The sequence below is a fragment of the Poecilia reticulata genome, linkage group LG16, assembly GCF_000633615.1.
Source record: "Poecilia reticulata strain Guanapo linkage group LG16, Guppy_female_1.0+MT, whole genome shotgun sequence".
NCBI lineage: Eukaryota > Metazoa > Chordata > Actinopteri > Cyprinodontiformes > Poeciliidae > Poecilia > Poecilia reticulata.
This window is the reverse complement of record NC_024346.1, coordinates 11346760-11368855: the sequence shown is the minus strand read 5'-3', so window position 1 is coordinate 11368855 and position 22096 is coordinate 11346760. Positions and strand designations below refer to the sequence as shown.

General features: G+C 42.7%; 1 protein-coding gene across 4 annotated transcripts; it reads right to left on the bottom strand.

The window, feature by feature from the left end:
• Positions 1-481: 481 nt before the first annotated feature.
• On the bottom strand, positions 482-20175 carry LOC103478064 (myocardin). Of its 4 annotated transcripts, XM_008431546.2 has the most exons (17): positions 19652-20175; positions 18555-18692; positions 16543-16692; positions 11193-11246; positions 9646-9701; positions 9113-9179; positions 8231-8356; positions 7928-8118; positions 6685-6825; positions 5986-6151; positions 5728-5899; positions 4927-5071; positions 4259-4846; positions 4080-4175; positions 3216-3338; positions 3084-3138; positions 482-3001 (listed from the first exon to the last, which is right to left on the bottom strand). In XM_008431546.2, exons 3-17 carry the CDS (start codon positions 16595-16597, stop codon positions 2586-2588), a joined length of 2451 nt encoding a protein of 816 aa, XP_008429768.1. In that variant the 5' UTR covers positions 16598-16692; positions 18555-18692; positions 19652-20175; the 3' UTR covers positions 482-2585. The 4 variants fall into 4 exon arrangements, with proteins under 4 accessions (XP_008429768.1, XP_008429767.1, XP_008429766.1 ...); XM_008431545.1 differs by lacking the exons at positions 18555-18692; positions 19652-20175 and adding an exon at positions 17599-17905; XM_008431544.1 differs by lacking the exons at positions 18555-18692; positions 19652-20175 and adding an exon at positions 16841-17537.
• Positions 20176-22096: the final 1921 nt, after the last annotated feature.

The following is a 22096-nucleotide window of genomic DNA, read 5'->3' as shown; positions in this document are numbered from 1 at the left end:
GTGATTGGCTGGCCGCTGATGGTGTTGGCAAACAATCCAAATTGTACACCTAATGATGCATTTTGTGTTTTGCGTCTTATGACATACAGCAGTCATTTCATTAACGCATGATAACATCCATCCATCCATCCATCCATCCATTTTCTTGACACCCTTGTCCCTTTGTGGGGTCGGGAGGGTTGCTGGTGCCTATCTCCAGCTAACGTTCCGGGCGAGAGGCGGGGTTCACCCTGGACAGGTCGCCAGTCTGTCGCAGGGCAGCATGATAACAGTTGTAAGGAATTAATTTTCACTAAGTGAACAGGTGTCACCCTGGTGTTTGGTGACAACTTGTGCTAAAATTGGATTAAACTGCCATGGGGTGAGCACTCAACAGGAGGCAGAGGCCACTGAAGGTTAATCAGGGAACAAAATGACCACCTGTTTTTGCTACACGATGAAGAAACTCTTACTCAGCTGATTGGTGCATTTGTATAAAAACTTTTTTTTTTCCCGGTGGTGGTTGCCTGATTGCTCTCCTGTGGAGTCATGACTTCAGGAAGGTAATGTGTTTTTTTTGTGTTTTTTTTTTCCCCTTCTGATTGGAGTTTGTGCTGTAAAAACACCAGTGACCATAAAGGAAGTGAGGACACCGAGGTTTTCTGCATCCTGCTTCATTTCAAGGACCCTTTAACGGTAAGTAAGCAATTAATTTTGCATTACTTGTAAGTAAACACGGAGAGTTTGTACATTTATGCAAACATAAGCAGACTTATGTGCAGAGTACCACATTAAGAAGAGCAGTAAAAGCATACATACCTTACAGGGATATACAAGTACATTCGCAAGGCAAGCGCACACTTCTTGTTCGGGGAGTCTGCCAGGTTTTTCCCTCCGCATGCCGACTGTGCGTCTGGCAACAAGGTTAAGGTCTGGAGACACACGCAAGCTGTGTGCTCTGTCTGGCTTTCACATACTCTGAATGGGCTTTATGAATGGCTGTGACTCAAAGACTGAGTGAACACCGGGGTGCCGCTGCACTCAACCCAATCCGACAACGGGTTCTGGAGGAAAGTCAAAAACCCACTTGTCTCCCAGCACAGCCAGCAACCGTGTTCAACTTAATACCCCGACAGGTTTTCTTTTGCTGCTTGAGCCAAAGTGCTTTTTAACACCCCTCTGCTGCGTCTCAGTGTTCACGGGGCGCATGACTACATCTCTGTGTTTGTTCTCATTGTCCTGTCGGAGCGGCGTCTGACTAGACGGCTGCAGTAAAGTCGGCTCTCGACATTGCGTGGAGCCGGTGACTCAGTTCTGCAGGTTAGTCGTGGAACGTACGACGAACACACTTTGTGCAATTCATTACAGTAAGAAAACTATCCACAGTTTATCATACAAAGGAAACGCAAACACGAAGCGCCTCGCAAAAAGTATTTCACATCCCTTGAGATTTTGAGACATCATGTTGAGAAAACATTTTTTGTAAAAAATAATCTCAAACATGTGACGCAAAAATGTATTCAGTCCTATATACTCGCAAAAAATAAAATAAAATCCAGTGTAATCATTTGCATTCAGAATTCACATTATAGGCGAAAAGAGTTCACCTTTGTGCATTTTAATCTCAGCTTAGATACAAACTGCTCTTTCGAGACCTTAGAGGTTAGTTAAAGGATATTAGTGAACGACCAGCTTCATGAGAAGCGGATGGCATGACAACTTAAAGACGCGGTGAGCCACTCGGGTCCAAACTGTTTCCCCTTCGAAGCCAAACCTGGGAAATTTAAACCTCTGGTGCATCACAGAACTAATTAAAAACCAAAATGCAAAATTATTTTGTTGTAATTTTTTGTTGTTGTCGTTTTACCTGCTCAACAATAAACGACATTTTTATAAAATCTGTATATCTGCATAAGATCCGGTACATAAAAAGGTTGTTTTTATGTCTTACTAAAAGAAAAACAGAGCATTTCCAAATGTTTTGGGTCATCAAATCTTGACTTGTGGTCAGGGCTCAAACAAAATCATTTCAAGGGCCACATGTAGCCCCCGGGTCACAGCTTGGACACCCCGGATGTAAACTATCAGGCTGGACGAGGGGAGCATAGTTTTCAGATTTCAGAGAAGGTTGACCTTTTGACAACTCTAAAAATACCGCCCCAGCGCCCGTGTAATGGTTTAGATGAAACATGTTCATATGTTAGAAAGGCCTGGTTAAGACCTAAACCTAAACTCAATTTCAAATCTACATGGTGTTGAAAGTTAAAGCTCACAAATAACATTATTTCAGTCTTAAGGAGCTTAAGAATAGACAAAATGAGACATACCTCCAGATGCCCTGCAGCTGTTTTGCACTGAAAATTGGTCCTCTCACTAAGAAGGGCTGAATCCAAATACCTGCCACACTTTTTAGATTTTTAAAGTAAGGTGTTTTGAAAACTCCCTCCATGTTATGATCATGCACCACTTTGTGTTGCTCCATCAAAATGCCGATAAATTACAATTGAGACTTTTGGTTGAAACGTCAAAATATGTCAAAACGTTCGCGGGATATGAATACTTTTTCGCGGCGCCGTTTTTGCACACCAGCTTTGACATCTTCATCTTCACCATTGCTCTATCAAAAGATCAAGCACACGATTCACATTCAGATCCGAATCCAGACTAAAATCAGACTCGACAAACGGAGGTTTTGGCGGGGTGAGAGGGTGGAGGCCTGACGTGAGGGTTTCGAGCCAGTCGGCAGCGTCAAACTGTGCAGGAGCCCGCCGTTTCCGAGACCTTCTTGTCAAAGGCGAAGGGGAGGTGCAGATTGGGAGAGGCGGAGGCGCAGGGACGACCTGGCTTGGATTTATTACAGCAGGAGACGGAGGGAGCTCCAGCAAGAGAGAGGAACAAAGAGGGGACGGCAGGAAGTTGTCATCTTGCTGCTGAAAAGGCTGGAGCTGCTCGGCTTGAGGGGCAGGGGAGCGGTCAGGAAGTGAGTGTGCAGCAGATTTATGATCAGAGGCCTCAAGAGAGCCTGGAAGCAGGGTACAGTCAAAAGGATTAGACAGATAGGACGACATTAAACATGTATTTCCAGTTCCCTATTCGAGACTCACCATCACAAATAAGTGGCTCATCTAGAATATCATCAATAGACTGTGGAGGGTCCATCTGTTGCAGAGAGAAAGAAAAGATTCAGTCCTGAGCTCAAAGATCTTTTAGTGACTTCCTTTTTTCCTCAGACCAACCTGGGCTTTCTGAATGGCCTCCTGCAGCTCTTCCTCTAAGCTGCGAACGCCAGGTGAGGTCTGAGCTGGACTCGCTGTAATCTGCAGTGGCAGCTCAAAGTCATGGCCAATCACATCACACGGCTAGCGGCAAAATCACATGATTGGACAAGACAGTTTAAATCAGTTGACAGGTGAGGATGAGTGCTCATTCACATGAGGAAATTGATAAATGTTTTAAGGCACAGTGATTCAGAGTGCAGCTTGGGGTAATTGCTTTAAATGTTAACAGCACTTTGCCAAAGTATTCAACAAACTTCAATGTATTTTACTGGGGGATAATGTGACAAGTCAAATCTTTGAGAACTACTATTCTGCACCTATTAGCTCGCACCAGCCTAGAGTTTGACACAGTGCAGCGTTAAAGCTAACCACAACAGCTGAAAGTGTAATAAATGATGCAGTTTTGGTTCCCAATGGAACCGCCTACCAAAGCGTCAGGTATGTGGCATGAGGCATAGTACCAACTGGGAGTCTTGAGGATTTTTTTCTAGGATCCTACCAGATTTGTGGAGTGTCTGACTATATTTGTCCTGTTGAAAAATTCTTCCACCTGACCTGTCAATCTCAGCAGCTCCTCCAGAGTTACCATGAGCCTCTTGGCTAATTTACTGCTCAATATTCTCCTCATACTGGAACCTATTTCCAGATTTTGTCAAAATTCAAACACCATGTATTACTTTTCTTCCACTTCACATTTGTAGACCAACAATTGCTGTTGGTCTATAAAGTCCCAATAAAATACTGACGGTTTGTGGTTGTAAAGTGCTAAAATGGGAATATTTTGTAAAAATACTCTATGTCTGCATGACCTGAGCATATTACCTGAGCAAACACCTCTGTTTGCGCATTTAGCTCTGCCTTCCTTTTTAGGCATCCAGGATCCTGTTGCAGGAACGGATGAAGGGATCCCTCCCCACACTGGTTGGGGAGAAGTCACATTTATGCAGCACTGCCACTAATATATCACAAGCTTCCCAAATCTTCTGTGGCAAAACACTCACCTCAGTACCCACTTGCAGGTAGAAGTCAGTATGCCGGCTCCTCTTCCTCTCCCGCTTCTCCAGCTTCACGCTCAGCTCTAGATGCTCCTGCTGCTGCTGTTCTCTGTCGGTTCTCCAGGGAGTCCCACACTGTAGGGGCGAGGAGGACGACATGGGCAAACTGGGACTCGGACTTCCTGACGCAGTGCTGGCGGGATCCAAGAACACAGTGCTGCTGAGTCCACACTGTTCACCTGCCAAACTGACTGACGCAGCATCTGCGAACACTTTTGGGACGGCGTTCAGAGTCCCGTTTGGGTCTCTGTTGGGACCGTCACTGAGAATCCCATTAGGAATCCCCCTGTCTTGGATGTACAGCTGTTGGTTCGGGCTGCTGCCGGGCGAGCTCAGCCTGAAGCCGGGGCTGGAGCCAGGGCTCTGACAGGGCGGCAGCGGGGCACAGGGAATGCTGGTGCCCAGCTCGCTAAGAGGAGCCGGGGCGGGGCAGGCGTGCTGAAGCTGGAAGGGACGAAGGCGTTGCAACAAGGCCGGCTTGGTTCCAGAGACAGGGAGGCCACGTTTACGCAGCTGCTGCCTCAACTCCGACACCTGGGGGAATGGTCAGCGAGCGTCACCAGCTTCTTCTAGTCATTACAAATGATTAGTGGGAGAATATGTGTATATTTTACCGTTAGATCAACAAGATTTGCAGGAAGAGGCTCTGGTTTGGAAGTAGGATTTACGTCCGTCTGAGTTTGGTTTGTTGTGGCAGGAACAGGTTGGAGGCTGAGCGGTGAGGCTCCACAAGACTTCACCAGATCAATGTGATCTCCACTGGAGGAGTGACAGAGCGATCGACTCAGGAAAAATGTCTGGATCAATAATTCAGATACCTACACTGCTAGATGTTGGTCAATTCACCTGATCTATGACGATTCATACCTTTTTCATTTTGGTAGTTTTATGCAGGGTTTGTTTGGAGTCTTTGCTTTCAACTTTTCAGATCTGAACAAGTGCGGAAAAATGTTGCATTTTCCAAAATGTTTTTTTCTGTTATCCCACATTTTTTTGGTTTAAATTTGCATTTCAAAAGAATGAAGTGTTTTTAGAAATATTTATATTCAGTTTAAATCTATCATCCTTGATTTTTCAACTTCCTTTTTTTTTGCTTTAATGATACTTAATGAGAGAACCCACGATATAAACGCAAAAAACTACAAAAAAAGCATTTTTTCTGCTTTCTTGCTACCTTGTCCATGTTTGAACTTGTTCAAAAAGAATAACAGCATCAAAATGTACAAACTCTGCTGCAAAAAATTTGTCTTTTGTATAGAAACTAAGCTAACTGTTGCACATTCGCTGATTTAACTTCCGTGAAATACAATATTAATGAAGCTGGACTGAAAGCAAAATGCAGGTACCAAAAAAAGTTTTTTTGATTAGGTGCAATGGTGAATTGACCAGACAGCTCATCAGTATTGTTTGCATACCTCGGTACAACTGCAACTTGCTGCGGCGGCTGTAGTCGCTGCTGCTGCTGCTGCTGCTGTTGACTCTGCAGGATTTGAAGCTGGAGGAAGACCTGCTGTTGTTTCAGCAGATGGGAGTAGGCAGGGTCTAGCGGCTGCGCAGGGGCAGGGCTGCTCTGCTTAGCTCCTCCCGCTGGAAAACATGGGAGTGAAACATGTTAGCAAAACGAAGGAATATTTCTGCAATAAATGGAGAGAAGCAGAGCTCAAGTTTAGCACCTCCAGTCCCAGACGCTCCCTTCTGGTCTGGAGGAATGTACTGATGATACTTGAGTTTCTTCATCTTGGGTTTGATGTCCCGCGGTTTCCGTGGGCGGGTAAGGGGATTGAAGTTTAGGGAAGGGGGCAAAGACGAGGGGCAGATCGGGCTGGGAGGCCGAGCTGTCTGTAAACACACACATTGCCAACATTTCCCTAAACAGTAACCATGTTACCTACGACCAAGCGAATACATTCCACCTGCAGAGTTTCATTGGAAATGTCAGCTCGCCGTAAAATATTTGACATGTTTGGCCCTTGCTAAGGTTACATTCTTTGTGTGTAAATGCCTCACAAATGTCCTGATGACACGGTGTGCCGCCTCTGACCTACACCACCGCGGTTTATGTGTGAATATGTTAACCTACATGGGAAGCGCTGACTCCCCCCTGAAGTACACATTGACAGTAATGACTGCAGGGCAGCTTAGAACAGAAAAAACACCACAGGATCGGCCATCCTGTTAGCTTAAAGACCGCCACAGAACTCCACCAGAAAATATGCATGAACAAATTAGATTACTTATAGATATATTTATTTGTGTTTTGCTATAACTGCATCTTCCAGATTAATAAAAAAATAAATAAAATAAATACAAAAACGTTGATAGAACCAACAAAAGCCAAACTGAAATGATCTTGTCCAGAGACTGGATGATACCTTGGGCAGCAGGGGTGTCGTCTGAGAGGTCAGGAACGTCCCATTCGGTCTTCCAGTTGGTGCCAAGGAGTTAGATTCACCCAGCGTCACGCTCAGAGGTTGTCTGACGCCCGCGGTTGCTGGAAGCAACGTCAGGCCGGACTGAAAGCGTAAAAGAAACAAAGGGCATTTCAGAAAATGACATTTTTTCTGTTTGTAAAGCAAGAAGAAAACAAAATGCAACCTTTACCCATTTTTGAAATTAATCACCTTTATTGTATTTCAAACGTTATATGTTTTTTGATAATGTGTTTATGATATACTACCAAAATGTACAGTGTGGCACACACTCAGAGTATAACTCGTCTGAGAGCAGACTTGAAGGATACAAATAATTAGTCTTAACTAAGATTGTTAAGAATTATACATTTCCAGGTGAGCGGGGCTTCAATGATTTATGCTGGATTATCATAACCGACAGTCTGAGTTTATACAGAAATGTTGTTAAAGCTATTGATATGTTTGTTTAGGTTTCAGAAATACAGAAGCACAGTTGGGGTAACTGGAGCAGTTAAACCACTGAGAATGTAGATTTAAGGGCTTTGAGGGTTAAATGTTAGTTGTTTTTTTTAATCATATGTTAAATCAAACCATCTTGGGAAGAAAGTTCAAAGATCTATGCACATGCTATGATCACCCCCTTGTGGTTAAAGTAAATAAATCTTTACCTGGCACCTTTCGAGATAAAAATCTCAAAATACATGAACAGTAAAAAAACACAACAAAATAAAAGTTATTTTAAATTGATAAATGAATATTCGGTATTAGCTGAATTAATCAAAATATAGGTTGGGCTGCAGTCAGTTGGAGCCACTTCAAGCATTAAGCTTGCAAAGACGGCTACTATTTTAGAGTTGAGAGTGTTTGCATGGGGTAGCATCGGGTTGAGTGATGATCATACTGCGCAACTGACGCGACATTTGTGTAGCACTTGCATACATTTTATTGCAGCGAGTCTTATTTATATGTGGCATCTCAAAGCTACAATGCGCCTGCAACAAGATTTTCATCCCAGGACTGTGTCAGTCTGGAATAACTTGTGATATAATTACAAATGTTCAGTATCAGATGCAGAGAAAGACAGAGCTGAAGTATTTAAAGTTTCATGCAGCCACACGGTAAAAAAAACAATGCAGATATGCAGGTTTCTGACAGGGTTGTTCACCAGACAGTAGTGTTAATGGATTTCTGCTGTCTTCAATACCTGTGCATGACTGGGACTGTTATTAAGGGTCAGACCCACAGCTGAGCAGTCACTTAGTGGTTGGTCAACTGGGAGGCCCGGCAGGGAGGAAATGGATGCCGCTTGGAGAACGGCATGCTGCTCCGTGTTCAAAGACGAAATGGAGGAAGAGATGTCCTCTTCGAAGACATCAGCGGGGAACGAGGCAGGACCTGAGGAAACCACCGGTCAGGGGATGCAACATCAAAACAGCAAGCAAACAGGATTCTGGGAAGAATTTTTTTCCAAACGTGTCGGTATGTGTGTTGCCGAGTATTTATTTACCATTCTCCAGGGGCAACGTGTGCTCAAGCTGTTGCTGTGCGGCTGCTGGAGGTTGCTGGATCCTCTCAGTGAGGGTCTGCGAAGGGCGAGCCTTCCTCTGCCTCAGGGCCCCACATACAGTCCTCTCTACGGGTGGAAGACAGAAGGAGGAATGTTGCAGATTAAAAGGAGAGAACAGGACAGATGGGAGATCAGTGCAGACGGAGAGAGAGAGAGAGAGAGAAGATCGGAGAAAGGGAAGCAACAGGACTAGAGAACATATGTGATGTGAGTGTGCAGAACAGCTTCGCCACAGGCAGTGAGTCCCAGTCCAAACCAGCAGAGGCATCAGGAAATAGTAAACACTTTTTCCCACAGGGAAATATGTCGCCTTGGATGTGTGCACACACAGTCACTCTCACCGTTTTTTCTTTTTTTTATGTCAGAAAAAAGAGCTTTTAAAGAAATTACATCTTTTGGAAATGCCTGATACTATAATAATAGCTCTTTTAAATCAAAGGCAGGGTTAGGGGGTATGGAAATGAAGAAGATGAGAGTTTAGAAAAGGAAGAGATTAGAGGGAGAAGAAATGATGACTCCGATTGTCAGATTGGCGCGTTTATCATGTGCTGTCAGTCACTGATGTGTCGGCTTCTTTTAAAGCAGCGTTACACTATGCAGCAAGGTCACATCTTAGTTTCACAGATAGTGAAGCACGCGCACACACACACACACGTACACGCACACCCACACCCACACACACCTCCTCAGCTACTGTACAGCAGATGTAACGCAGACAGAGACGGAGTGCCAAGAGGGCAAATCTGTTATTGTGCACAAAGCTGAAGGCGGAGAGAGTAAAGCAAGAAGCAGACAGCAGCTTCACCGTCGGCTTGGCATCACCTTGTGCAGTTTCAGTGCTCAGACCACCAGGGGGCAACTTCTGAGTGGCGCTGTCCTCAGTTTGACGCTGCATCAGAAAACATCAGGCCAGTTTATTCAAATGAGTCCAGCTTTATTACACTGCTTTCTACATTTGTGATATGACTGGCATGACACAGAGCTGCAAAGATTTTCAATTTGCTCCAAATGTGTTTTTATCAAACAAACCTGTTGTCTCTTCTCTAAATAAATGGACCTTTAGTAGTTGCCCTAAATATATAAATATCCTCTAAGCATATTTATAAAAAGCAGTCTTTTTTTGGGGGGGTTGTAGTCAGATGGCCGCAAAAGCCAAATGCATCAATTATGAAAGATCAAGAGATGTTTCAAATTATTGCATTGATTTGCTAAAGTTACAGTTTTGCAAAATTTGAAGAAAGTCATTTTTTGGGTGCTACGCTAAAGTGTTTATTATATTCTCCCACATGCAGTCAACTTCAGAGGTTTGTATGGCTTAAAATACATGACTTGTTATATTATGTTGTACGACTTACATGAGCTTCACTCCGTTTCTTCTCTGTTTTCTGATGAGTGGAGGCAGATTTCAACCCTGCAGACAAAACATATGAATAACAGAATGTAAAGAAAAATATTCTTAATTATAATTTTATAAAAACAAAAGCAATGGAAATAAAATCCACTGAAAACCTTCAGATTTTCCACTCATCCCTGCAAGTTACAGCATGAAGAACCGTAGAAGTGAAGCTTGTCTGATCAGCAGACTATTGTTATTTTTTTCTATTTCAACATTTCTAAATACATTCAGATGTTGACTCCTCTATGTCTTTCTAATAGAGACAACTGGCAATGTGTTAGGAGCATTCTGTATTTACACTTGACTTTAATAAATCTGTACGTATGAACCAACAAAAGAGAGGATTACTTCTTAGACTTGAGCAATTTCTTTCAAATCTGGTTGCCGACAGTTTTGCCAACTTTTAAGTTGATTTCAATCCGTCAGGCATCAACAAAACCATTCAGTCCTCAGGATTATATTTTGACTTACACCATCCTGAAATATATTCATATTCTGCTGCAGAAGTGCAATCTTACACTCAAAACAGTTTATAAAGTGGAGGGAAAACTACCACATACTAATTGGTCAACAAATGACCACAAGAAAATACCTAAACTTCTCAGTTACAGCAATAATTTCAAAGTTTAAATGAACTGGAGTTGTTTCAAGCAAGACTAGGTGAGGTTCACCTCCCAACCACAGAATAAGCAGGAAAGTGTAAAAAGTAACAATGTCTAAAGTTCACATATAGAGAACTGCAGCTCAGAGTGGACACTTGGAGCTCACTGAGCCGTACAACACAGATCAGTGCAGTTTAATTTCTTCATATTGATTTAAAAAAGTGCTAGTTTCACTGGGAGATTATTTCACTTACAACAAGGCATTTTTGTCACGATATAATCATAATCTGAACTTTTTCTACATTAAGGAGTTACTGACATAAAGAAGCTCCTTTATTTTGCTGAAAAGTTACTTGAAAGATAATTTTGTCATTTTTCAAGTGTACTAAGATATTTGCACTTGAAACCAGACATAACTTGGTAAGATGTGTATTTGCAGTGCGAAAATGAGATAAAATCTCCATAACATCCAGTGGACACTATCTATAATTTGAGAGTCACGGCAGAAAAAAGAAACGATTCTACTCTACCATCGAGGTGTAAATGGGTGGAGGGTTAGGGTTGGGTGCTGTGGGCATGTTTCTCTTTCACAGGCCCAGAGAGCCTCGTTAGTGCGTCTACATTTCTCAATTTGGGATTCTACTGCTGCAGAGAAAGATGAACAGTAAAATAAATGCTATAACAATATTTCCTCTGCCATTATTGCCATTTATTGCATCACGCTGGTGGATTAAAACATCATGTTTTTAAAGGTTTTGCCATTTCCACAAAAGGTTAATATGAAAAAGTAAATGAGATATGCATCGTCTTTGATTTAAAAGCGGTGGCTCTGCCGCGGTTAACAACACATGCAGCTTGCTGCCAGAGCAGAGCACTCAATCAAAGGTTAATAACACAAGCTAACCTGGGTCTGCATTGATTTCGCTCAGCCTTCGGTTCTGAATCCTCAGCTGCAGGACTGAAACAAAAAAAAAAAAAAAGAAAAAAGATGATGAGCTGTGCTGAGAGAAAGACAGATCTGGTAACAGAAATTCAGCCAAAGAAAAGCAGAGAGTAATCAATCCAGGGCACTTTACGAACAGCTCAATAATGCATGCTTGTGAATCATTAGCCTGTAGATGGAGTATATATTCTTTAATGCTTATCACATAAAACACACAGGTGAAGCACAGGGTGCAGCTGGGCCTCTGGTACACTTTGGTGTGTACTGAGACCTGAGAAAGCAGGTGGGGAGGGGGTTGAGGTTTCTATTTATCCCTCTGTAAATCTATTTCTGTTGGTCCCATCCCCCCTTCAGCTGTCCCGCTCTCTTCACGAGTCTCTCATACATCCTGTCCTGCTCACGTCATGCTCGTTTGTGCTGCTGGCCGCAGTCTTCCTGATTTCCTGTCTCGCAGTACGAAAGCGTAGGAATCTGGAATTAAATTGTTGTTTGAAACAAGTTTGTTGGCTCAATTTCAATTATTCATTTGTCGTTTGCACTGCAGATGCCATGCAAACCTTTGACTTCGCTTCTAATCCTCTCAAAACTAAATATTGGTAAAGGTCAGGATCAAATAGGGGAATTGTGCTTCTTCAAAGTTCTCAAAAACTAAATTTGCCTCCCAGTAAAACTCGAAAATGAGCATTTGTGATGAAGGCCTTACTAATAAAAAAAGATCACAGCCCAAACAGACTACAATATTCCCAAACGCCCAGTCACGACGCCTCCTTCGGAGACGTTTACTGGAAGCAGCTCATGTATGTACAGACGAGATTTGGAGCAGAGCAGTTGCCTAAAGAATCCCGTTTTCCAGCAGCTGTTTGAACACCTAGGGGACTGTCATTTTCTCGCCTTTCTATTTTGCAGCCATTCACGACAGCTGCCTGGGAATTCAGCAGCCGCTACAAGTTGTAGGAAATGTAGCATTAAAATATGCAGTGATGGAAAAGTTGTTTGTGGCAGAGTGGCTGTTGAATCCTAAAAGGATGTCACGCAAAAGCGCCGTTTTTAGGTGTTATTGTTAGTAAAAGCAAGTGGCGCGTAGTTTTTTTTATTATTATTTACAGTATCAGGTTCAGTGTTAGTGTAGAGTTGTGTTCACTGGCCCAGTTTAGAAATCCAAACTGACTTTTTTCCAAGCCCTCCAGCCTATTTTTTTATGATTATCATCTTAATGCAAATGACAATGACTAAATTTGTGCATAGCAGCCAAATTCAACCAAGGCTTTTATTTTTTATTGATGACATCAGTGTAACACATTTTTTAACACTCTTATCTTCCATGTTTTGTGTTGGTTTTACACCACCTGAATCCCGTGGGTGCACATTATGGCAGTGGTTCTCAAACTTTTATGACAAGAATCACTGCAGTAAACACTAAAATTTTAAAGTAACGCTATAATGAAAGACATTTTAAAGCAGTTCAACAAAAGTCATTTTGTTGTAGTCTGCCTTAAAAAAAAAGAAAGAAAGAAAAGCAAACTTATCCAAAGACACTGCAAACCCATGTGTAAACTATAAGTTGTGCCTTTGAAAATGGCCAATACTTGATTTAAACCAAAGGTCTGAAACACTAAGATGTTCTGCATCTTTTGGAGGCATTTTCACTGTAACACTATCTTAATTATCTCCTCGGTAAAGACCTGTTCAGTAATCATTCATTTGATTCAGATATGTCTGAGCAGCGGTGCAACAGAGTGGTGTTTTTAAGCACCACCTGGTATCATCTGTGTTCTCTTTGTTTTTGCTTTAGTTATTTTGTTTCTGACTCTCAACCTTCAGCCAGTCACAGCAGATAGCAGATTCTGGGTCCGGGTTAGCTGGAAGTATCTTCCTGTTGAAAAGGGGTAATTCTTTGTCTCATTCTTCCTGGAGATCCTCATCCTCAGGTTTGCTTTAAGGTCAGTGACTTGATGCAGTCAGCTACGCTTCCTTAGATGGACAGCTTTAGCAACTGGCAAAAAAAAATGATCCACTGAATCTGACAGGATTCTGATTGTAATTCTGTCTAAATGATTTGAATGGATCAGAATGAATACGATTCAATCTGGACCTAATTTAATTTTATAGAATACAGTCTCCACTTTTGTTGATTTGTTTCTCAATGAACAAAAATATTCAGCTGTATCAGTAGTTTGCAGGATCCAAGTTGCAACTTACAACAGAAAATGCGCTGATGCACTGAAAATCTGCGCCTACAACTCAGATTGAGCCACAGCAGAGACCAAGTCTGTCACATTGTAGATGCTCTAATCTGTTGACACGGGAATTGAATAAACCGCCTCTCACCGCAAGGTTACACACACGCTACACACACACCACGGCGGCCGAGTAAAGTCGGCCTAAGGGAGAGACCTGTCACTTGAAAATCCTGATTTGAAATCTTCCTCCAATGTGAAGATGACAAGTGTTTGATCTGTTCCTCCCTGTCCAACCAATTCTGCTGCACAAGTGCACAGAAGAAGCCAACAACAAATTCAGCGGTGCAGCGAAATGCTGTCGCTACGGTTTCAGCGCTCAGTTCTGAAAAGAACCACATTTTATCCTGTTAACGCCAAGATTTCAAGTCGTTTTATACATCACTGGTCACAAACGCATAACATGGACTGGATACTGAACAAGCCCCACAAGTCACTCAACTCTTTTTAATCAAATCGATTTGATAATGTTTAATTTTTTGCTTGTTTTGTTTCATATCTTTGTGTAAATACTGTGATATTCTGATATTTCAACACAAAATGAAACCTTGAGAAGGCATTAGTCAATGGCCCATTTCATAGAGAAACTTCTAGTATCTAGAGAGAGAAAAAAAGACCATACAGTTGTATTGAAATCTGTGCAGTTTGGTTCATAATTCATCCACTCTGAATCTGATTTTTTTCCAAAAATGTAAATTAGTTTTACACCTAAAATATATCCATATCGTCAAATTTTATGCAGATTTCTACATGACTTGGCCAATGTTTTGAAGACATCTTCATTCACTCCAAAGTTTACTGTTTTTCATTTTAGTTATTGTTCACTTTAGTAACTAAAAATGCAAAATTCCATCATTGTTTTTGGCTTATTTGGTAATTATTTAATGCAGTTGCCACTTATGAGGGCATCTCTCCACCAGCTATTGACATCTGGAAACTGACTTTTCCCCCTCAATTTTTGCAAAATAGCTAAAGTATTATGATTGATTTTTAACTGGATTCATGTCTGGACTTTAACTGAGCCATTCTAGTAGGTGAATTTGCTCCGAATCTTCAGCTCTGGCTGCAGGTTTTGTCCTGCTGGAAGGTCCAGTCCAGTTTCAGATCATTTGCAACCTGCAACAGGTTTCATTTCATGACTGTCTTATTTAGATTTGTGAATTTTCCCATCAGCTCTGACCAGCTTCCTGGTATCTCCTGAAAAGAAGCATCAAAACAGCATGGTGCTGCCACCACCGTGTTTCATTGCAAGCATAAAGTTTCAGGGTAATGGGTGGAGTTAGTTTTCCACCACACACAGCTTTACAAGGTTGAAAATAACCTTCAAGCAGCCACTTTCTTCCACTTGTTTTTAAGCTTCAAACCAAACTTCGTATGACTTTCTATCACCAGTCGTTTACTCTTTTTTGGCTGCTTCTCTGACAGATGTTCTCCTTGTCCGACTTTGCAGTTTAGATGGACAACCATGTCTTGATAAGTTTTCATTTGTGCCATAATAAGACTTGTTTTGTTTGGTGGTTTGAACTGAGCTCTGCAATTTTCTAACTTTGAGAAACTGCTTTATAATTTAATTCTGGGTTAAATGTCTACACAGATAATTGGTTAAACAGGATTTTATTACATGGCACCAGAGTGTAAAATGCTAAATACTAGAGGTGTGCCGATCGATCGGTCACCAATCATAATCGGTCGATTTCTGTGCAAAAGTGTATGATCGGTGATCGCCGATCACGGTCTCTTGCTGCCGATCACACAAACCGATCACCTGCATCTCATTTCTCAGCCTGCCTGTGCAGCTGGTCTCCTCTTTCCTTCATACTGCGCAAACGCGCAGCAACAAATCCTAAGCGATGTGAAACCATATAACGCACTGAGTGAATGTGGAAGTTTGCGTGTTGCGGCGGAAAATTGAAGCACGTGGGGTGAAGCACATCAAAATGCATCAACACGACGAATCTAATATGGCATAAGAGCAATGGCATACTTGACGGAGTTTGGCTACATCGAGGCTCACTGCATTAAAAAAGACATATGGAGGATCAGATGGCAGGTAAAGCAGCACACAGCTACAAACACTCACCCGGATTAGCATGACGGTCAGAAAGCTAAACAAATAACCCGCAAAATTATTTAAGTCTTCGAGCTGCGATGTAAGACGCTGGTTCTGCTCTCGCTGTTGAACCGCTGCTACGCGCTACAGGTAGTAATATTTGACAGACGGAGCGCCGCTTCTGCTCCACCTGGTAGTGACTCTCACACCGAACCTCTGCTTAAAGCTGCAGCATCTAACCTAAAAAAATACATTTTACATACGTATTCAAACTTTCGCTGTCCTAACATGAGACAAATAATCTCTGAAAAAATAATCAATCTCCTCCCTGCTCTGCATAATTACTCCGCTCAGTCAGAAACAGCCAATCAGAACTAGCAGTAATCAGCTAGCCGCCATGCTTTTCATTCAGTAACTCTGGATTGTTTATTGTAATGGAACCTGTATTTGCCTTTGAATGTTAAGTTTTATACTTGAATTTTTTTGGCAATGTTGAGAGGTTTTATTTTGGCTCTTTGCATTATTTAGCCTCTTCAGAGCCTTCATATGTAATCAGTCTGTTAAAGATAGTATTACCGATAGCAGTACAATTTGCGGAATGCCTGTTTTGTTTAGTTTTCTTCTTGGAAAAAGTTGTTAAAAACAAGTTTCTGTCTAAATTAAGGTGAATTCATGGTTCCTTTTTCCACATAATGTAACCGGTAGTGTTTATGATTAAAAAAAAGATAATTATGTGATCGGTATCGGTGATCGGCACCTCTCTACTAAATACAGATGCACACAACTCTTTTTGTTTATAAAACATATAGAAAACCTTCCCCTTCTACTTCACTATTATGTTCTGCCTTGTTTTTGTCTCATTGAAGTTCTTAAATTGCTGTGTTCAGTTCTTGTTAACATACAATGACAGACATTCGCATATTTCTGACCGAAGTGAAAACTATATCTGAAATGTAAAGCGTCTGTTGTTGCAAAGCAGTTCTACCGGTTTAACCAGCATGTTTAACGTCCGGTTGGTTCTCACCTGACCGGAACTTGTTCCTGATGAGAAGCGACCTCTCGGAGGCCAGGAGAGTCATGGCGGAGCGGAGCAAAGGAAGTGGAGCCAGGAGAAAGAGGAAGTTCCTTGCGTCGCCCAACCAGGTGGAATGGGCTCCTGTCCTTCTGTCTCTCGCTGATTAGGAAACATCAGAGCCAAGGAGGGATGGGAGGTGGAGAGACAGATGCTTATTAATCTACTGATAGAGATAATATATTGATAGAGACACACACACACAGGCACAGCAGCAATAGACTGAGCAGGAAATGGAGACATCTCAGACCTGCAAGCTGACTGAACTCTATGGCGAGCAGCTCTGGAAGCAGCAGGCCTCCCTGCAGACAGCCTGTCATAATCACACTGAGTGTCACAGAGGCCCACCCACAGCCGGAGACACAGCTAACGACACACAGAATTAAACAGACAAGAGGCAGAGCGAGGAGCCAGGAAGAGAAAGAGGAAGAAGTAGAGGGGAGCCAAACTCGGATGAGTGACGGAGACAGAAAGCCCCGCGGATCCTGAGACATCAGGGCCCCAAGGAGCCTGATTGTGACGGACAAACATGAAGTCACAACACCTACAGCGCGCCGCCACATAGCTACACAGTGACAGCAGCTTGTGAGCTGAAGGAAGAAGGGCTGACTCAAACAGAGAGAGCTGGAAATCTGCATAAGCCGCATCAGCGCGCGCGCACACACAACCTATTAACAATATTGATCCGAAATAGCCGGCAGCAGAACACCCAGAGGAAGTCCGTCTGAGTGTACAAACACACACACATGCTGAGGAACGGCTGAGGCGATGCATGCTAATTCAGCTCCTCCTAGTCCCCGCTTCCATGAACACACGCCGACTTTGCTTATTTACGACACAAAAGGGTCCAAAACGAGGCCACTCGCTCGTTACCGCCATCAAGCAACAAGGAGCTGATTGAGATTTCGTGTCTGGCAGAGGCGAGGCTTCACTGCAGGGCACCGAGGGACAAGAAGGAGCTGCGAACGCTAAGAGAATAAAAGCAAGAGAATGAAAGAGAATACTTACAAGAAAAGGGAGAATTGAGTCTCTCGGGGGAAATTGGAGTGGATTTAAGATTAAATTGAGAGAGGTGCGAGACGGAGGGTAGAGAGAGAACTTCGTAGTGCGGTTAATGACACTCTCTGTCTTTCATGTTCTTTTCATGTCTTTTTCCCCTCCTGTTTCCACACTTCTTGGCTCTTTGTCCTGAAGGTGCAGAAGCAAGGAGGAGAAGGCTCTGCGGTTTCTCCGTCCCCTCACTCTCAAAACTTCTCTCCCTCTGCCCCGTCCGCCCCTGAAGCATCCCAGATCCTCGGTGCCAACTGTGAGGGACTGTCAAGCCTCACCCCCCCACCCCCACTTTATGACCTCGTCTCCCATCCTCGCCCTCCTCCCTCAAAGCCAGTCACCCTCCCCTGACACCTGCTGGCTGCTTGACAGAGGCTCAGACGGGCGAGCTGCTCTCATGTTTGTACTTGACTCTGACAGGAGCAGAACCACAGATAAAAATTAGTGCAGTTCTTTAAAGCGAGGAGCTGAACTGGCACATAATGTGATGGTTAGAAAAGTGAAACCAGGATAAGAAGACAGTTTATTACACAGCAACAGGAGAAGCCCTGGAGTGTTTTGGACTCGCATCAAATTATGTGCTGCAGCAGGACTGCAGGCTCATATGCTCCTGTCGAGATACCTTTGGGTCACCCGGTAAAGTGATTTAGTAGTGTGTGTACATGCGAGTGTGTGTATGTGTGTGTGGCACCGTGGAAAGTCACAGGTCAGTAAGTCTGCACTCTTTACAGCGTCTATATGCACCGGCCGTCAAGCGAAATCACCTGAGTTTCACCTCAGTGTTCAAGTTCACCTGGGGGGACGAAGCGGGGAGGGTCTGCCTGCATGTGCCGGCTCACGCTTTTACATGTGTAACTATAGGCTGTCAGAGGGAGGGGGGAGAAGAGGGGTAAGTGAGTCTGTAGCTGGAGCACCTGTTCCTCCAGTTTGACAGACAAGCCGGTGTGTGTGCTGGTTCAGCAGGTCATGGAGAAGAGGGAGGGGAGGCGGAGAGAGAGGACGGCGAGGAGGAGAGGGTGAAACAACAAGCCGGTTGGTCAGGAGAGAAGGTCCTGAAAGAGAGGAAAAAAAGAGGTTAGATCAATTTTATCTGAGGTGGAGAGCCTCTAAATGCTCATGTTCAATAAATGGCATCACATTTTGCTACGTTACCACTACAAACGTCAGTTTATTAGGATTCTATCTAATGGAGTGACACAAAATAGCACAATTGTGAAGTTTGTTTAAAAAAAATAAAACCTAAAGAATGCAGTTTGCATTAATATTTAAGCCTTTTCCTCAAAACGCCTGAATTAAATCCAGTTTATTTTAGTGCAACTTATTCTCAATTTAAGTCCAGGTGCTCTGTGAACAACTCAGATCAAGACAAAAAGCAGACAAGGTAAGGAAAAAGTTGTGTATAGGTTAAAGACCAAATCTAGTGCATTTGGAAGAATCACAAGAAGAAATGTCATTGCTGAAAGAATGCAATTTGTTAAAAGCAAAGATGGAAGAAGTTCCTCTGGTCATCCATCCATCATCTGTGGCTCGGTAAGACACAAATGTCTTTTGTACTCTCCACAATCGCTAGGGACCAGCATGTGTTTTTAAAAATATATACAATAAGGGTTTTTTGNATTGTACAGAATTTTCACAACATAAAGATCCTAAAAGTGCCACTAATATATTTTTTGGATCTTGTCAATGTGTTGGAAACTGAGGTTTTTTTACATCACAAAAAACATATAGAAGAAAATATATCCACACACTTTTTTTCTATTTTTCCCCACTTTATTTTAAAACATAAAAATAACAAAATGGTAGTTCTTTAGAAATTGCAATAACTTTTGCAATTGCAATTTACACGAAGGCCCATAAGTATTTGTGGGTTCACACACGTTTGTTAGCATGCTAACAAATTAGCATGCATACTTTTGAGCTGTGGATGAAAACCAGCGTACCAGTAAGCAAACTTCGTAAAGAGAATCCAGGACCTTCTTGTTTAATCTTGACAAAATACAAAAATACTTACAATACAAATGCGAAGCCGATAGAGATGCTCCTGCGCGTGAATGTAGCCTATCACAGTTTTTGTTGTTGTTAGCCAAACAATTTTGGCTAACAATTTTGTTAGCCAAAATGTACATTTTAAAAAACGTAAATTTCTTGTAGTAATTTGAGAAAACATTTGGAAATAGTTAGAGGGGGTGTTAATACTTTTGCGAGCCAATCTATTCTCCAGCGAAGGTTGCAGTGAAACAACTAATGGACCACAAACTGGAAGGGAGCCTCACTTTAATAAATCGCTAAAGATAAAACCACTCTTCCAGGTACCGTCCACCCACTCTGTCTGTGTTAGTCTGAAAACCTTCTCCTCTCATGCTCAGAGAGTGCATTTGTCAAACACTCTCACGAACAAAACACATTAATAAAACCGGCTGCAAAGACTGAGAGAGACACAATATTGTTAGAAAGGTGATGTAATCGGTTTTCCTCTCCGGTCCCCCACCCCAGCTATGCCCTCTCCTCTGCAGCCGGGACTCCCTTTCTGATTAGCACCTGTTACCCTCCTTCTTTCTCCTCCTTCCCTCCCCCCAATACACACACACGCTGCAGGGTGTTAAATCCTGCACTGTGTCTGACGAAGAGGCAGGCTTGCACGGAGTTAACCTTCTCCCTCTAAAGTATCAGGTTTCTCTTGGTCCTTTAAATGATGCGGAAAAGCAAAAAAAAAAAAAAAAGGGGGCGGGGACTTCTGGTTGATTGAAGAGTGTGAGATAAGCAGAATCAGGTGGTTTCATATTTATGTCGCTCTCCGTTGATTCTGCAGAACGCAGGTCGTGTTCTTCAGTGGCTGCACAGCTGTAAGTATCCCTCCACCATTTGACAGATAACGAGCCAAACACGCAGCTCATCGTAAGTGTAAGCGCGCCACCACATGGTTCAGCTGCGCAATAGCAGGCGTTCAAGTCAGCAAAGAAACATTCATGGTTAGTTTAGCCTCCATTGTTATACTCTCAGTGGCTATAAGGAGACTTTCTGATGCAACATTACAGGAAAGTAGGAATTTATGAACGGCCAACATTTATATTGGCGAACAGAGAGCTAAAGCAGGCCGCTGTAACACTTGATTACATCTGCCTGCTCATTTATCACCGGCTCTATTCTCAATCCCCCTCCTCCCTTCTCTACCTTTATTACTTCAATCACTTGGCAATGTGCCTCCTGCCACTCAGCAGGCCCGCTGCCCTGTTTCACTTCACGCAACCCAAACATGCACCTCACACGCGCGCTCCCATTTCAAACACGCTCTCTGTCCGTCATCCATCTGTCTGTCAGTCACTGCACTTTGAAGCTCGGTGCAATCTGGACCTGCACACACACGGAGGGCCATGTTCTGCACAATGCACCAGCTGGACTGCTGATGCCACACACCCAGCCTGCTGAATATTCACCATCATCATCATCGCTGTGCTGAGAGCACCTTGTAGGGTCATTGTTGCAGCAGCTCCAGCGGTGTCAATTACAGGGGACAAAATCTGTTTTGTGTCAACTTGTTCCATTTCTTCCTGACAGAACCGTGCTGATTTAATGGCTGAGCTCTCAGAGAACTCTCTGCGGTGCGAATGCAGCACTTTCCTTTTGTATCGACTCTTGTCACTGCTTTTGTTTTAGGTGTAGGACTCAATGAAAGAAGTTAAATTAATTTGCAATAAATAAAAAAAAAAAGTGGGTAAAGCATTACATGAGCAACAATGAGGCAAGGGGAGAGCAGAAATAAACAACCAGTGGAGTTATAAATACTGACTGAAGTAATGTCAGATAAATGGCTTCAGTGCTAATGAGCCAGAAAGAGGAAATGCACCGTTCATAACAAACATTCAACCCCAAACCTCAATGCATTTGGGATTTTATGTAATAGACCAACACAAAGTAGTGTGTGATTGTGACATGAAAGGATTTTTTTTTTTTATGAAAAATTCTGAGAAATGCACGATAAATATGTATTCGTCCCCATAATTTACTGTGCAGAACTGTAAATACAGGTTCAAGCTTCTTTTGGGATACCTGTGCTTTGCACATTTAGAAACTGATTTTTAGCTCAAGCCCAGTCACATTTGTAAAAACATATGTAATCAGACTTTTCACTCCTCATATTCCCCGCTATATCTTGGTCTAGACTTTGATTAGGTCACATAGTTCAAAGAATTCCCGACTGCAGAAATTTTAACAAGGTTCTCAGGATCTTAGGAAGAAAAATACCCCGCAGGATCACAGACCTTCCACCTTGTTAAAATTAAAGTTTTTCCTCAAATGCATCTTTTGTTTCATGCACAGATCACCCAAGGTGTTCACTTTTGAAAAGTTCAATCTTAGTCTAATCTGACCAAAGGAAGCTGCTTCAGAAGACGTTTCAGGACTTCTTCTGCTTCAGAAGAAGTCCTGAAGTCATAACTCAACTTTATGATAGTTGAGT